Source organism: Pteropus vampyrus, unplaced genomic scaffold, assembly GCF_000151845.1.
Source record: "Pteropus vampyrus isolate Shadow unplaced genomic scaffold, Pvam_2.0 Scaffold11, whole genome shotgun sequence".
NCBI lineage: Eukaryota > Metazoa > Chordata > Mammalia > Chiroptera > Pteropodidae > Pteropus > Pteropus vampyrus.
Window position 1 is genome coordinate 12,958,790 of NW_011888792.1, and position 17,167 is coordinate 12,975,956.

The following is a 17,167-nucleotide window of genomic DNA, read 5'->3' on the forward strand; positions in this document are numbered from 1 at the left end:
GGCTACTAAGTACTAGAGCAGAGATTAAAACCAACAGTAGTTTTATTAAGGAAAGGAAATTATTATAATAGATGGTTAATAAAACTTCACCATTTTGTCCTTTTCCTAAGCCTTAATATATTTTTCCAATATCTTAAAGAAAAATCAGGTATTATAGTGAGAGGTTAAAGGCACTGGGTTTAGAACTTAAAGCATATTATATCATTTAATTCTCACATCTTTACAACCTGGGTATAATTATCTCTATTTTCCAAGGTTATCAGAAATTAAGGGAAGTAAAATACTTGGCCTAAGACTGGAGAGAAAGTAAATGGCAGAGCTACAACAGCAGCAGTCCATGCCCATTAGGTTCCAAAATGCTTTCTACTACAACACAGTAATCACTTTTACCTTGAATCATTAGGAAACAACAATTTTCATCACTCTTCAAAAGTCCTTACTAAAGTTTAAAAAGTGGACTGCTTGGCTACCAGGGGAAGAAAAGGCAAATTTATGTCTTAAAAAACACTAATATTTAATTTGGAATTAACTAATTTAAAAAATTCTTTAAATTATTTCAAGTTACTCAAATACCTTACATTCTATAACAGGAGCCTTACCTATGTATTTACTCAAAACAACCTGTGCTGCCGGGATGGCATTCATCTGAAGGATGTTGTACCGGTACAGCTCTGTTTCTCTGTTGCTTTTATCTTGCAATGTTGTACAGACCCAGTACGCATAACCTATTGCTCCCTCAGTCTTTAAATAAGCCAAAGGTAACAAATGAAGATAAGGTAATAAATATTCCAATAAAAGTTAAGAAATGAAACAATGCACTTCGATACAGTAAATATCATATCTTAATCTTAAGTCAACTGTTAAGTGTGTTTAAATGAAGAGTCACTATAATATAACACAGCTAAGAACGTATTTAAACCACTTGCTTCAATCCTAAGTAGAAGAATCAAATGGGATAAATTAAGTGCAGAAAACAGAGCTCTGACGGATAGATTGGTTTGCTTCTTCGCACCAATCCCATAGGTCAAAACTAATAATTACCAAACAAAAGAATTCTAAAACACTTTCATAAATAATCTAGAAATGTCAACCAAGTCTAGTCCTTATGCTTATTCTTTTTTAGCATCTCAGTTTCTATTCTACATGACTAATAATGCATCCATTAAATCTCAGTGTCATTTCTTCATCAGATCTTAAAAGATGACAGGAAGATGAAAACAAGTTCTTTAATTAAAGACAGCTTATCTGCTTCTAAGAAAGAATAGTGATAAGTGCTGTCATTAACATCTGATATCACTATGTATTCATTTTCTCAACATAGATAATACTTTATTCATTAATGAATCCTCGAAAAGAATGCTCAAATTCTTACGTGCATACTGAGTTCTGTAGTGTGCCTGAAGAGATCCATGGTGTCATAACTTCCCACAGTCTCTGCAATAAGAGCCTATAAAGAAAAAAAAGTTCTTAATGTGTTTTAAAGGAAAAAAATAATAATAATAAATGAAACTTTGGAAAAAACAAAGGTTTATAAGTTGAGTTTAAAAGCAAAATTAATTTCAATTTCAGTGTTGGCTACCATATTCCCATGGCTCAGAGAACCAGAATGACTTATTCAATTGGTCTTTAAGCTCACAAACGTCTTCAGACTTCCATCTACAACGTTCTCACTTCCCTCTCACCCTTGATTTATTCATACTAGTATTTTTCTGGAATAGGGTTCTTAATCACAGCATCATCTCAGATTCACATAGGTAGCTTTTTTTAAAAAAAGGTCCTTACCCCTAGATATCTAGTTTCCATAGATATGGGGTAATCGCAACATGTTTATTTTTTAAAACTGTCTTAGGATTTTAAATATTATACCTATGCTTTTGACTTTATAGACTACATGATAGGTTAAAATTACTTTCAAGCTCATCTATCTTTATAAGAAATCAGGTATTTTTAGTTATCATATATTACTAATATGATTAAGAAATTAATATTGAGTCTTTCTGCTGTTAACAATTTAATTAAATCTACCAGTTGTTTCCTGAAATAAATTATTTTTAAGAACTAAAACATTTGAAAAAATGCATACTATTTTTTCCCTGACAGCATCTAAGATCTACGGACCTAGAGCACTACTACTCAAAGTAAAGTCTCTGGACCAACAGCAGCATGGCAGCAGTTAAAAATGCAAATTCTAGAGCTCCCTGTGTCCAATAACTTACAAAGAAATTAGTATAGTAATGCCATGTTCCCGGATGCTACAATTAATGAAAACAGGAGTTTGCCTTTCTAATTCTCTGCTTCACCAACTAACTAGAATTAGACCCAAAAGTGAAAAGTACAATAAAAAATATATCAAAACCCTGATTAATAATTTTTTGATATTGGTGATGCTTCCACTAGTCTCTGAACACCACCACTACCACCCCCCAAAAATCAACCACTTACTAATTCATTACAATTTCTCAACTACAGAGGACTGGGAGGCCACTCAGTCTAATCTTCTTCTTTTGCAGGTGAGAAAAACTGAAATCCAGCAGTTTTGTTAAGGTAAAACAATTGGTCAGTGATAGATTCAGACAAGTAACCAAGTATCCTGATTCCTACATGGTAGTACAAAAACCTAAACTTTTGTTGGGGGATGGGAGAAGAGCACTCATAAACAAGTACCAGTTAAAAATGAAGATTTAGTAAACATGCATTAACAGAGTTCTTACTTTATTTTTTAAGCATAATAATGCCAGACCAATGGGGTTCAAAGCCCTCCAAATCAAAGCTTAATCATTACAAGTTGTATGACCTTGAGCACAATACTTAGGCTCTCTGAGCTTCAATTTCCAGATCTATAAAAGGAGTTTAACAGCTACCACCAACTCCAAAGACTGATGAAAGATTAATTAAAATAATGTATACATACAAAGAGACTACCATAGTGACTGGCACAAAGTAAGCCCTCAAAAGTTACCAGTTAGCATTATTTTTATTATTATTTATAGTAATAAGTTATTTACACAACTTTATATTAATAGAGTATTTATAGGCAACAGGATTATTATTAATAACTTTGTTATATATCTTACTTGTCCAATCCAGCACATTAAATATGATGGGTCTAGAGACTGAGCCATTTTGAAAGCTTCATGAGCTTGCTAGAAAAAAAGGTAAGAAAATAATACATCATGTCATTTTATAAACTAAATATTAAATTGCTTATGTTTAAAAAGCATAAAATAAGAGAATAAGAAAAATCGGACTTGTCAGCATAAGTACATATGAACCTAAAACTTCACTATTTAAACGCAATTAGCAATGCTTAAAACAGTGTTTTAACTACAATCCTAGAACACTTCTGAGTACAACAGATTTCTCTACAGACTTGGGGGTTCTGATCTCCAGCAAAAGAGCAATGTAGGTGTCCACCACACAGTAGAACTTTTAACCAATTATCCATATATTTGCTAGCCACAAGTTTGAAGGAAGTGACTTAATAAGGCCATACCTATTCCTCTCTCTTTGAGTTTAACTGGGAGGATAAGAACTAACAACCAGTGTGGCCTGAGACACGTTCCTGCTACTAGGCAAAAACAGTGGTCAATATAATCTGTACTAAGTGGTCTTTAAAGATACCTCACTTAGATACATTAAGTTACATTTTTTTTTCCTGCTCCAAAAAATAACTTATCATTATATGCTGTTCTACAACATTTTTTGAAAAATCTATATGTAGCAGGAAACAATCTTATTTTTCCTCTAAAAAAGCAGATGGGCAACTAACTGTGCCATGCTGTCATACAACAGCATTCATGGTTTATTAACTAAGACCTTCCTGTGTTTAAATTTAAAAAATATATTTTTTCACATATTTTAAGATCCACATTAATGTTTTTCTTCATTCATTCTATTTACAATCTTCTATGGCAATTTCTGCTGTGATTTAATGTATTTCTGAGAATACTACTGAAGCTGATTTTAAAAGGGTGATATTCAAAATATTCTGGCTGAAACACAAAACAGTTTAGATGTGTTAACTTTTGATTCGTAGAAACTTCTAGACATGACCTATGAACACAATCCCAATTACTACAGGTTGAGTTCTCTAACGTGTAACTGTTCATGTATTACAAACTGCATTGTAGTTTTAAAAGGGATTAATATCTGCTAAAGCCAAATCTAAATCACTCAAGCAAAGGTTAAATTTAAGCTGCTAGAGAGTATGACTCATCTCCCTTCATCACCCTACCCCCAAACACAGCCTACATGAGACTCTTCTTACATGTGTACAGATAAAAAGAAAAACACTCCACCCCTGCAAAAAAAGAAAGAAAGAAAAACACCAAATAATTCAGAGTAGAACTGCTCTAATCTTTAAATGAAAAACCAACATAATTATAAAACCTAAAATTTCTTGAGTATTATTGAAAAGAAATTAAATCTTATATATTCATTATCAATAACAAACTAAATATTGTCAATTAGCTAGCATATTAGAGATTATGCTGGATAGATAACAATGTACAAAGTATTTCTCCACAAGAAGTTGAACTATTATGAAGACATCACATATAGAAAATGTTCTATACTTTTAATATGACAAAACAGACAATACATTTACCTCAATGTTTTCATTTGTAAGGTATAAAACTCCCAAGTTGGTCCATGCAACAGCATTCTAAAAAACACACACATACACACATGTAAATTAGGTCCCTTGTCTACGTAGAAGTTTCAGAAAATTTTTAACACTAAATTTTGAAGTTCTTTTTTACAGATAAAAATACTCACAATTTGTTCTGATTGGATTGATTTGATGAAACAATGTTGAGCAAGGGCATAATTTCTAATACCTGAAAAATAACAAATTTGATGAAACTGAACTTTATTACCTGAAATGAAGAGTTTCCTAAAATTATTGAAGTATTACTCAATTCTTACCACTGTAACATGAAACCACACCAAGAGCATTCCAGTATAAGTGGTTATTACTGTCAAGTCTCACTGCCTTTTTCAGACACTGAAAAGTAAAATCAGATTAATTTTTATTTCTTAGAATGTCAGCATTTATATCAAGATGATATGGTTTATGTGAAAACATTATAGCATTTACTTTATCAAAAACATTTTTCAGAAAAGCACTTTATTGTTTTTAAAAAATTTCTCAAAACCATACATGTAAAGATTTCTCCAACAATTCTTTAAGATCATCCATGTTGCTGCCTGTTTCTGCTAGATGTTGTGCTTGTCGATAATAATTAATTCCAAGATCACACCATGTATTAGATGTAGACATCAGTTTTAATGCACGCCCATAACACCTATGGAAATATAAAAGTAAATGTTATGTTTTGTTATAATGTCCTAATTCAATTTGAATGTCATTATCTAGCAATCTTTATAAATTACCTTCCTCCAAGATGGAGGAGCTCATTTTTCTTTAATACTTGTTTTCCTTCCTTCTGACCTAGAAGGATTCCTAAAACATTAACATTCACTTTAGATGGTGAGACAGCATACAGACTGGTACAAGCATCCCCAACAAGCTTCCATAGGCAAGACACATCAGCTTGATGCTGCAGAGCCCTGAAAACAGAAAGTGTGATTCTTATAAAATATTTCTGAAAAGTATAGAATTTATCTCCCTCATTATTATTTATAATTAGAACAGAAAATTATACATACAATCCTGATTAAAAGCTAGTTCCTTAATTAAGTACAGCAAATGACTTACTAAATTCCTTCTAACTGAATTATATCTTATCACCTCCTTAACAGTAAGAAGAAAGGAGAGAAGGACTTGATTGTTTTAACTTAAGTGCCAGAAATTTTCCAAACATTTCTTTGGTACTCTTCATTATTTTTGTTAGAAGAGCAGAAATTGCATAAATAAATTAGTAATTTTTTCAGAACCAATTCACCATTTATATTGACTTTTTTAAAACTATGTTCTTTGTGTGCGTTTAAATGATAACCAAGCAGTAAAGTTGGTAACTCTCTTAACAGCAGACATTCTAAGTTCAGGTTTTTGCTTTCAGATCTTCCACAAATAAAAGACTAATAAATGACATGTCAAATATATTTGGTAGTCCAAACGATTTTTACTCTCTGAGACCAATAATAAGAATCTAAACACAAAAATGCGAAAACCCATATTTATTGAAGCAAGTAATATTGAATGGACAAGCTCAAGAAGTAAACAGAAATATTAATTATGATGATAAAGGGTACTTCTTTTTAGAATGAGAAAATCTCAGCTATACATGTCATTTTTCTCTTCTCAAGATCTTATAAATAAAACAGAGTGCTTTCATTTAAGCCAAATCTCAATAATCAGCTACCACAAACAGCTATGTTACTGGCAGATGGACAGGCAGATGGAACATTTTTCATAGCCTTTTCTACTCATGGAGTCCAACCAAAAATCATTTTCCAATGTCTTCCAGAGAAGTAAAATTAAGTATTGCAGTCATCACTGAGAGCCCCTGTGAGGACCAGGAAGAAGGACAACACTATTTGTAGTTCCTCTGCCTAAATATCTTAGCAAAAATTGCTAAAATTGACAGCATGAGAAAAGAAAACAGACAAAAAAAGAAAAGAAAGAAGCAATTTTAACACCTTATACACTTATCTCCTTTTAAGTTCAATAAAAAATAAAATATTTGTAAAATGAAATAACTTCTACCACCCCTTACACAAGAATTGCGATAGTACGAACTTTTAAGTATAGAAGTAAATATAAATTTGGGGATAATCACTTTAAAAGTTTTTTACACCTCCTTATGATTGGATGTTAAGTGCTACATGCTTTCCAGAACAAAATTTCCCAAGCTAAGAAAGGCAGCATTTTTAGTTCAAGTATCCTCACTCAAAGGTTCACATTTACTTTTAAATATAGTTCAAACAAAGTATGACCCCTCTTCATAATACTTCCTTGGAAAGAGCTATATTATGTGAGACTTGAAAAGCAGTAATAAAAATCAGTGGGAGAAAAAAGGATAAGGTTGACATTTCATATTTGGTTCATATTTGAAGCAAAACTATCCTGGAGCAACCAAAGCAAGAGAGAACAGGAGAAGGCAAGCAAAAAAGACCGGAAGGGAAGCACAGGAAAGATGTTTAAGGGCAAAACAATTCTAACATATGTCTAACGTATGTCTATACTTTTTAAAGTCATCTACCAAAAAAAAAAAAAACCCACTTCTACTCTAGCTAATGAATTTACAGTTCCATAAAATAACAGATTTATTCAAATTTTTCTGATTCCTTTTTTATTATTAGATGTCTCTTTTTTTCCTACATACATTCTCTCTAGGAGTAATCAGATGGCTCATTTCCCATTACCTTCCATTCTACCAATAAACCTAAAATAAGCCCTTACCACTGAATGTAAAGCATATTGCATGCCCAAAGCCCTATTTCTCAAGCATTTAAATTCAAGACACTCATATTTCTAGGTCTCCTGAAAAAGAACATTACTAACGTGGTTATCAGAGCCACTGCTCCACTAGCAGACAGCTTCTTCCTTCCCACTCTTCTCTATGAGTCCAGCATGTCGGCTACTTAAGATCAAGAAATTATACCTCTTCCCCAGTATAAAATTAACACAAAATGTATGTCCTAGAATTAATTAGCTAATCTGTTATTCTTTCTTTGATATTCTGAATAATGACTGCTATATCTAACAGAATAAACATAAAGTAGTTTTCTAAATTTGGCTTTATTATAAAACCAAGAAAACAAACAGTGAATAAGAATAATACTAACCAAGTAAAATACTCCAGTGCTTGTTCTATGTAGTCTACAGCTTTCCCATCAAGATAATCAACTAGAGCTGCTTTTGCCATCAGGAGGTGGCATTCACCCAAACCTAAAATCAGGTCAGTTTGTGGTTGTTATAACATGTAATACAAACTCTTAGAATAAACTTCAAATAAATTTATCAGTGTTAGGTTACAGCAACTTTCCAGAAAAAAAATTAATGGTATTTTATAAAAATTGTCTTTAAGCATGACATTGCACACATTTAGTAAGGAATTCAAATGACGAGGTTCTATTGGAATAAACGTACTGAAAGTGATAAAAACTATCTATAGAACCCAAGAATTTCTCTGACTTTGAGCAAGTTACTTACCTCTTAAAACCTCAGCTTTGAAAATGGGCTATTAACTAAATGCTACTCCTGTCATATTACTGATTACATATTATTAATTGTCATAAAACAGGATTTAATCCTTGTATGTTCAAAACTGTAAGCAAACTATACCATAAAAGTTAAACAAAATAGCAATTTCCTAAAGTGCCTAGTAGACATTAATAAATATGAGTTCTCCTTATCTTCAGGAATTGTATAATATTAAAAAAAAAAAAAAAGGTTTTCAAGGCCTAGGTTTCATGTCACTTAAAACATATACTATTTCTGATTTAAACTTCAATTGTTTATTTAGAAAGCAAAAGGAAATGGAGGAAAGCATATATAATGGGCTCCGGGGGTTTTTTTTATGGGTAGATATAATTATAAAAAATTTAGATTAGTTATGAACGGTAGTATTTTAGTTTATATTATCAAAAAATAGTTTAAGAAGAAATAGGTATCTATGGAGGAACAGAAATATTTAGATAACTACAAAACAATGCAAGTTTCCTCTAAAGTCAAAAACTGAAAAAATGAGCTATAATTTGTAAAGTAATTAAAACATTAAGATATTCTGAGAATACAGTGAATTAATCATCAAAACATAAAGAACAGGAAAACTTGTTTTAGAGATCCATTTTTAGATCCAATAGTCATCATGCTATTTATCTAAAAGTTAAATCTCTATCATATTACTATTATTGACTGTTATGAAACATTTGATCTTTGTATATTCAAATCTATATAACGAACTATACTATAAGAGGTTTATACTGGATGCTTGCTGTTGACTAAAGAAGTACTTTTCAAGTTACTCAATACATTTAGGAAATTTACTCAAGAATTTTATACTTCCGTATCACAAAAATCAAAGGAGCTATTAAAAAGAAATTACCTTTCAAAGCGGGCACATAATCTTCTTTCTTTTCAATGATCAGCTGGTACTGAGCTACGGCCTCCTTATATTTGCCTAGGATTTGCTGTATTGCTGCAACCTTAAACACACTGTATATGGAATCTGGGTTCAGCTCACTGGCTTTTGTGAAGGATTTCAGGGCTGTTGTATAGCCACCTCTGCTTAAGTATGCCTCTCCTAATGACTCCCAACAATTGAAGTCCTTTGGGTCTGCCCTTAATGCTGCCTGCAAACTAAAATTTCAAGAAACAGTAAGAGAACAAAAGGTAATAGAACTACTTCCACATCTGAAATGAAAATATAAAATAAGTAATTTAACTGAATTATCTATATACACGGTTCCTTCTATTTATAAAAGTGCTATTTCAAACAGGTATATTTGTTCCTTTTATAATTTGAATATTTTTAATGCTATGAAATTTTATTATAAATTTGGAATGAATAATAACAAAACACTTTTTTGAAGAAGTGATGACCATAATTTCTTTCCTTGGAAGAACTATTTGGAAGAACTCTACTTTCCCATCCTAGTCTATAAACTCCCACCAATCCTACCAAAGCAGAAAAGACTGGCGTGCTTTAAATTTCTGATTAAATCCCATTTCCAGGGAAAAAAAATTTAAATGCCTGTATTCTAGATATTATAACATAAATCAGAAACAACTTTATCTTTATTTAAATATATTTTATTTACTCTTAAGTATAGTTCAAACCAAATGACTAAAAATGAACTGCTTCAAATCCCCTTCAAGCTGCCAAATGTCTCCCCGCCTCAAAACAATGTATATCTGTGGGAGAGCAACAAAGATATTAACCTTGGTTCCTTATTATTCCTTAAATTTCTGCTGAGAACCTGCTATGTATGATACTATTAAGACTACTAGAGTGGCTATCTTCTTGACAAAAGGATATCGCCTAAAACATTTTTGCAATTCCAGTGCCTTGCAGATAATAAAAACCAATCAACCTTAGATAAATATTGCTATTTCTTCCCTAAAAACCACAACCTGGTATGAGGCAACTTGTAAAGTTCATTTTAGGTACAAACAGAATTTAAAAAACCATTAAGCTGTCTAACAGAATTTAATTATAATAAGGTGCCATACTCAGCCACTGCTTGAGAATGTTGACCAGCTTTCAAATAGTATAGTCCTCGCCTAAGCCAGGCCCATTTTGCTGTTCCAGCACTTGCCTTTTGAGTTACTGTTGTTAGGATAGCTAAGGCAGTTTCCTAATAATAAGAAAAAACTAACATTAGAGATATCAAATATCATACAAATACAGAACACTTATGTAAAGTACACAAACATATTTTCATTTACCATGTGTGATTTTTTTAAACTTACACTGGTATGTATATACTGAACCAGTTTCAACAGCAGTGATGAGTAATTTAATGTCTGCCAATGGTAAGAAAATTTATAAACAATGACAAAAATATTTCTATTGCATCTAAAGACAAAAAATAACTTCTAATTATACAGATATAAAAATGTTTCTATTTCTATATTCAGCATAAAAATGAAAGACAAAAGTGTTTAAGTTATTAGACATACCATCTCTTCAAGCTCCACACTTAAGTCAACAGCTGCAGCTCCAGATTCAACATCGGTGTCATCTAACTCAAAAGCTTTCCTGTAACATCCACGGGCTCTGTTTTTATCTCCTACTACATCTCTGTAATAATGACCTAAATAGCAGAAAACTTTGCCCATGTATATATCCAGTCTGGCCGCCTTTAAATAAAAATTGACAATAAAAGTTTGTTTGATGGGTCTCTTTAGCATCCTTTAGGATAAAGACACAAATGATAAATACACAGATTAAAGGAAAAAAGCAATGTTTTTTTTTAAATATACAAAAATATGCCAAAATATCCTTTAAGATAAGATTTAAAACAGACATGAAAATTACGTGTCACTGCTTATGGAAAACAAACAGAAGTGTAAAAATGTTATCAAAAGATGTAAAATTTGAGTTATTTTATTAATCTGCTTTTATGAACCAAGATAAGTAAGACTTCTATATGTTAAACATCTAGAATTGCATAAAGCTCAGATGGCCATAAAACCACAATGGAAATTACCTAAAAACAATATTGTTTCCAGAGATAATTATGTCTCATTTCTATAGTATGTGTTTCTTAAATAAGTAACTTTTACATTTTTGGTTTAATTTTCTCCTTGAAAGTCCATATAACATTCTCAAAAAACTTTATGTGTGAGAGGTGAAACACAAAAACAGTTCAGTGAAGAGTAATATTAAGTACCTAACTTATATAATTACTATTTATGATTTTATAATGAATCCATTGCAACTAAGAATTGAATAGCAGCATTTGTTTTACCTTTAGAAAGTGGGTAAGAGCCTTTGTTTTATCTTTTCTTGTCTCTTCACTCATGGACCAATATGTTAACCCAAGCTGGTAATGATATTCAGCAACTTCAGCATCTTTCTCAAGAGCTCTTTGAAAACTAAATCACCAAGGGGAAATAAAAGGGAATATTAAGATATTCCTAGTTGAAACAATCAAAGTTTGAGTGATTCAAGAATGCTGAATTAGAAACAAATCATCACTTTAGGATTCAGATTATAATGTGAAAAAAATGATTTGTTTTTTTATGAAGAGAGGTTTAAAAAAGCACAATGGTCTTTAGCATTACCAATGTGCTAAGTGTTCAGAGCACACACATATGCTTACTGAACATTACAACCAGCTAATCAGATTTCAAACCCATCATGGAATTTTTTTTTATAGTTACTATGCCACATACTAAACATCTTTCTTAAAAATGCTAATACTTAAAGCTTACGAAGATCAAATTTATACAAAACTGGATCTTTATCAAGCCCACTCATTTTATTTTTTTTTTAAATGTAATAAACTAAGATACGACTTGATCTATGAGTAATCTATATAGCCTTACCATTTTTCTGCTTGTAGATAGTCCTTTTTGGTAAAATGAATCAAAGCCTCCAGGGCATGAGCTTCAGCTAGGTCAGGGTAAGAAGAGAGAACATCTTCCATAATCTATAAAGTAAATATCTGTCAATCCCATATCCAAATAAAAATGACTTTAAAAAAAAGAAACTTAGTTTAAATGAAAAACCAACCTTTGAAGCTTCATCTAATGAGCCTTTGTTCAGATAGGCCAAGCTTTTGAGAACCAAAAGTCCTGGGATATTATTTGCATCAGAAACCTAGAAAATAATTGTACAGAATTGCTATGAATCTCCTTCAGTATAATGCAGCAATATTTGCTTTAATTAAAGAATGATCATAGATGAGGACAGAATAAAGACACAGAGGTCCTGATTTCTATCACTACTAAAACTTTCATTCTCTGCAAACTTTTATTAGGGAAAATTTCAAATATATAAAAAAAACCTAGAGAATAGTATAACAAAACCACATATATTCATCATCCAGCTCCAATCTTTAATTCTCTATACCTCCACCCATTGCACCATACTCCTGCTTAGATTACCCCACATAACTTCTCATCTGATATTTCAGTGTCTAAAAAAAAAAAAAAAGTCCATTGTGAGAACGATTTCGCCTAAATGCCAAATAAATTTACATTCTGGAAAAAAATTCAAAATTAGAAATAAGTTCATTTTTAAATTACATAATCATACTACCATTATAAACACCTAAACAAAACCAACACATCTTTCATGTCATCAAATAATTAGCCAGTGTTTAAAGTTCTCAGTTGTCTCATAATATATTTGAATGATTTATTATTTTAATAAAAATCCAAGTTAAGGTACATACATTTCAAGTGTCTACAGTGTTCCCTTCCCTCTTTTTCTCCCTTATAATTCGATTGTTGAAAAATATGGGCTATTTGTCAGTTTCTCACAATCTGATTTTTGCTGAATATATTCTCATTGTATCGACATGTTCCTTGGTCACCTGTATCTTCTGCAAATTAGTAATTAGGTCTAGAAGCCTGATCTGATTTGGGTTTGATGTTTTGGCAGGAATGCCTCATGTGTACTTGAATTCAGTTATGTATGTGTCTTTCTTCTTGTGATGTTAGCAGCCACTGATCCTCAATACCTAAATCTATTCATTCATTACAGGTGGCAAAACTCGTGATTTTTTTCTCATTCTATCATTCATTTCTGGAATACTTCAACAAAGAGAAATTTCCCCTCCTTTCATTATCTATTTGATTATTCTTAGAAATAGTTCTTATAGGAAAGGCAGGATAAATCCCTTGATTCTTTTCAATTGGTTCCTTAGCATCCTCCCAAGATTTATTTTATTGAGTATGTTCTGATTTTTTTTTTTTTTTTGAATCATCACGAACACATGGATTTAAACGTATCTGAGGTCCTTCAATCCACTATGGTTACTGGTGCTCTAATCATCCACTCTTGAGCCAGTGAGAATCAATTCATGCTGGATCCTGAGTCTTTCTGACACAATGCTAGTAGCCTTTTATAGTTTCATTAATTTCTAGCATTAAAAGATATTCTGGGCTCATTTTGTACATTTTATGTCTCAGACCTGGACTCTACCAGTTCTCCAAGGAATTTTTCATTTTGTTTTTGTTTTTTTTTTGTAAAAAAAAAAAATTATTGGAATGACCTCTCTATAAAGTATTCACACAAAACACATTATTGGTGGAAAGGCAAGTAGAAAATAAGAAAATAGGATATTAGTTCTTGAAGTACGCTTATAACTGCTTTAATTTTAAAGGAATAATATAAAATGCAAAGTCCTTCAAAATACACAAAATAGTAATTTTTTAAATGTCAAAACCCTGTAATATAATTTTAAGTAATATAATTTTAATTTCAGATAAAACAATGCTTTCATCTAACAAAAATCTTTAAAAGCAGTATGTTGTTATAATTCATAATTTACTAATTAAGTTTTTTGCTAGGGAATTTCAAATTGGTTGAACCAAAACTGTTAAGAAACCAATTTCCTTCTTAAATATCAACCTTACTGAGTGTTTTTTTAAATGTAATAAACAAATAAACAAATTCTCTACCATAAAGCTACTAGTGTCCTTAAATATTCTTGTCAATAATCTATGAGATATTTTCTGTAAAAAAAAACTTAGAATCTCAAATTAGTAATAATTAAGTGGTAACCTAAGAGAGCAAAAAAAGAAAAGAATAAGAGCAAGAACTAAAGAAAGAAACTGCATTTAATGAAGAGCATTGTAAGTACTTAACGAAGAAGCAAATAATTTTAAGTGTTTCCAATCACGTGAATGTTTTACCAAAGTGCAGGTGTGACGAATTCATACCTCTAACACAAAATGCATGATAAGTAAATATCTGTAGTAAGGAAAAAATGGTTAATGCCTGGTTGATGGAAACAAAATAATCTGAAGAAGAAAATTGGATAAAACTACCTGATCAAGAGTACAAATTGCTTCCTCTGAAGATTTATAATCTGAGAGTTTAATCAAAGCCTCTGCTTTTAAACGAAGACAAAGATTTTTCTGATGAAGACTGCCACCGGATGCACCAAGATTATCTATGTTCTTCAGAGCTGAAAACATTAAGGACATCTGGATGAGGACAACCGTATCGAAAAAATGTAATACATTGCAGATACAATAAAATAAATTGCCAAAACAATATACATGAAGAATAATTCAAAATTAAATCTAACTTCTTCTTTGAACTCTTTATGGAAATATTTGAATTTAAAACAGATCTAAATTTAAAATATTTATCTATCTTTACATAACATATAATAAAACCGAATATGCTGAAACACAACAGTGGTTATCTATATCTCCTACATAACAAAGGTTAGCTCTTAGCCAATGTAGCTGTAACAAACAGCAAACTACGGATAATGGAAGAGGAAAGAAGATGAATTAGAATGGACCATCGTGAATTGCTTCTCAGCTACAGAGCCTAGGCAACCAGCTGCTCAAGAACAATGGACCACTTTTAGTGATTTTTTTTACCCCACTACATTCAAATAGGCTCCAAGATGCCATTCCTTATCTACATACAAGGAATTGAGAACCAAGAACTTCCTTGTTACAAAGATAGAGCACTACCACACAAGCCAAAATTGATTGTCAAAACTCCAAATGCAAAAAACCTTTGATAAACATTCATTGTCAATTTAAAAATAAATACACTATTAGACATGCATACAGACTTGGCATATTTTAAACCTCCTCAATAAAATTTAAATTAGTTGGCAAATTAAAACAAAATATAGCAGTCTTTAAGATATATCTTTTTTTTTTTAACCACTATCTTCCTCCTTTAAGATGAAAATAAACAGGGTTGGCCACCCTTAAAGATATCAAAAATACCTTGATTGCATGAAAGAACAGCTTCCTTAGGTCTATGCATTTTGACTTGGGCTTCTGCCAGATGATACCATCCAGTTGTGCAGAGAGGGCTTTCTTTTAAGCCTAAAAGAGTAAAAGAAAATCACAAAATTCAAGGTTTCTATGACAACTAAGATGAAGGGCACCACTATCTACTCCCCAAATCCGACTCCTCCCCTCTCCCTCACCTCTCACGTCTAATCAGTCACAAAGTCACACTGATTCCAGGACCCAAGCCATTCCTCTACCACCAGCACTTCAGTTCAGACCTCCATCGTCTTTATCCCAGATCACTGCAAGTGCTTGCCACCCACTTCAATTCATTCTCTACACCGTAGCCAAAATATTTCTAAAAATACAAATGTGATTATGAAATTCCCCTGCTTAAAACCTTCCACTGGTTCTCTGCTGCCCTTAGGATGCTTAACAAGGTTTGCAGGGCCCATCTCCAGCCTCACGTCCTTCCCTGTCCTGCTCCCAGGCTTCATTCGCAAATCTTGCTCAAGTACCAGCACTTCACTGAATACTTTCCTCTCACCTCAGGCTATTTCATTTCTCAGCCTAAAATGCTCCTCCAACCACCAGGCTTGAGATCATTCAGATGTTAATTTGAATATAAGTTCATTCAAAAATACCACACCAGACAAGACTAAATTAAAGCCTCCTACAGATAGAGATATTATTATCCCTATTTTACAAACAAGGACATTGAGACACGGAGAGTTATACTTTTCTGGGGTCTTGAAATTAGTGAGTGGCAGAGCTGGAATTTGAACTTAAGCAGACTCCACAGTATGTAAGTACATTTTTTTTTTTTTTTGCTCCTATCTTAAATATACATTCCTTAAAAAAAGGCCCCAAAATAAATGCCTACTGACTGAATAACAATTATACCTCATGTTACATGCTGTCCACTGTATCCTTACCTTCTGTTAAGTTCCTAACTGCATCTTCATACTTTTTGTCTTGTAATGCTTTAATACCTAAACCAATGAGGCCTGGACCACTTTTTGAATCCATTCCCACTAGTCTGCAACAATACTGTTGTCCCTCATCAGTAAGACTTCCTGGAATTAAAAAGAAAAAGTTATTAGCATACATATACTAAATTTCTAAGCACTAAACTTCTATATTTAAATCTCAAAAGTTGCCCCACCAAATCCTGATTCCAAGAATTCAAAACTCAAATAGACCACCAAATGTATAAAATATTAACATTTCATAGGGGAAATTATCCTCCTTCATCTTAAACATCAGAAATAAAAACCACTTCAACCACAGCAGTATGGGTAAACCAAACCTGAAGTCATACTCAAGGATTTCAAACAAGAAACCTACTGCTACTTGCCACAAGGCTAAGATACATAGTTTGCTCCTTGTCAGGTCCCCTTTTCCTATTCACCAGTAACAGTTTTGGTTGGTAAATGAAGAAATTCCTATCAAAAGGCAGTATCTTCACCAATCTCTCTCCCTGGGCAGCCATGTGCTGCTAGAAACGTGGCAGCCAAGATGCCAGATTCAGTGGCTTCTTCCAGCATCTTGGCTGATCAGCAGGATACTGTACAAAGACCTACATTCTTCTTAAGTTTACAAGTTTGGCAGTACATTTCTACATTCTTTCAAAACTTTATTTTTCCTATATAAGTTAATAGTTAAGCTTATGTAATAATTATCCAGTGCCTACATTGATTTCAAGCTTATTTTGGTAAAATAATTTAGTTTTTATATGTTTTATTCCCATTTTTTCTAAATTCACTCAACCTCAGGATTTCCCTTTCAAATCAAGGCAACAAATAAAAATAATTTATC

General features: G+C 32.0%; 1 protein-coding gene across 11 annotated transcripts in view; it reads right to left on the reverse strand.

Moving 5' to 3' along the window:
* The window catches only part of TTC37 (tetratricopeptide repeat domain 37), a 76,084-nt gene that overhangs the window by 37,422 nt on the left and 21,495 nt on the right, over positions 1-17,167 (reverse strand). For all 11 annotated transcript variants that reach the window (XM_011378208.2, XM_011378177.2, XM_023523364.1 and 8 more), the window contains 18 exons: positions 16,285-16,425; positions 15,341-15,442; positions 14,414-14,553; positions 12,150-12,236; positions 11,963-12,066; positions 11,383-11,509; positions 10,592-10,771; positions 10,142-10,266; positions 9,015-9,268; positions 7,753-7,855; positions 5,395-5,571; positions 5,162-5,306; positions 4,927-5,005; positions 4,777-4,838; positions 4,607-4,663; positions 3,075-3,143; positions 1,373-1,447; positions 600-741 (listed from right to left, as the gene is read on the reverse strand). In XM_011378208.2, coding sequence (XP_011376510.1) covers positions 600-741; positions 1,373-1,447; positions 3,075-3,143; positions 4,607-4,663; positions 4,777-4,838; positions 4,927-5,005; positions 5,162-5,306; positions 5,395-5,571; positions 7,753-7,855; positions 9,015-9,268; positions 10,142-10,266; positions 10,592-10,771; positions 11,383-11,509; positions 11,963-12,066; positions 12,150-12,236; positions 14,414-14,553; positions 15,341-15,442; positions 16,285-16,425 — 2,169 coding nt within the window. The remainder of the gene's footprint in view (positions 1-599; positions 742-1,372; positions 1,448-3,074; positions 3,144-4,606; positions 4,664-4,776; positions 4,839-4,926; positions 5,006-5,161; positions 5,307-5,394; positions 5,572-7,752; positions 7,856-9,014; positions 9,269-10,141; positions 10,267-10,591; positions 10,772-11,382; positions 11,510-11,962; positions 12,067-12,149; positions 12,237-14,413; positions 14,554-15,340; positions 15,443-16,284; positions 16,426-17,167) is intronic.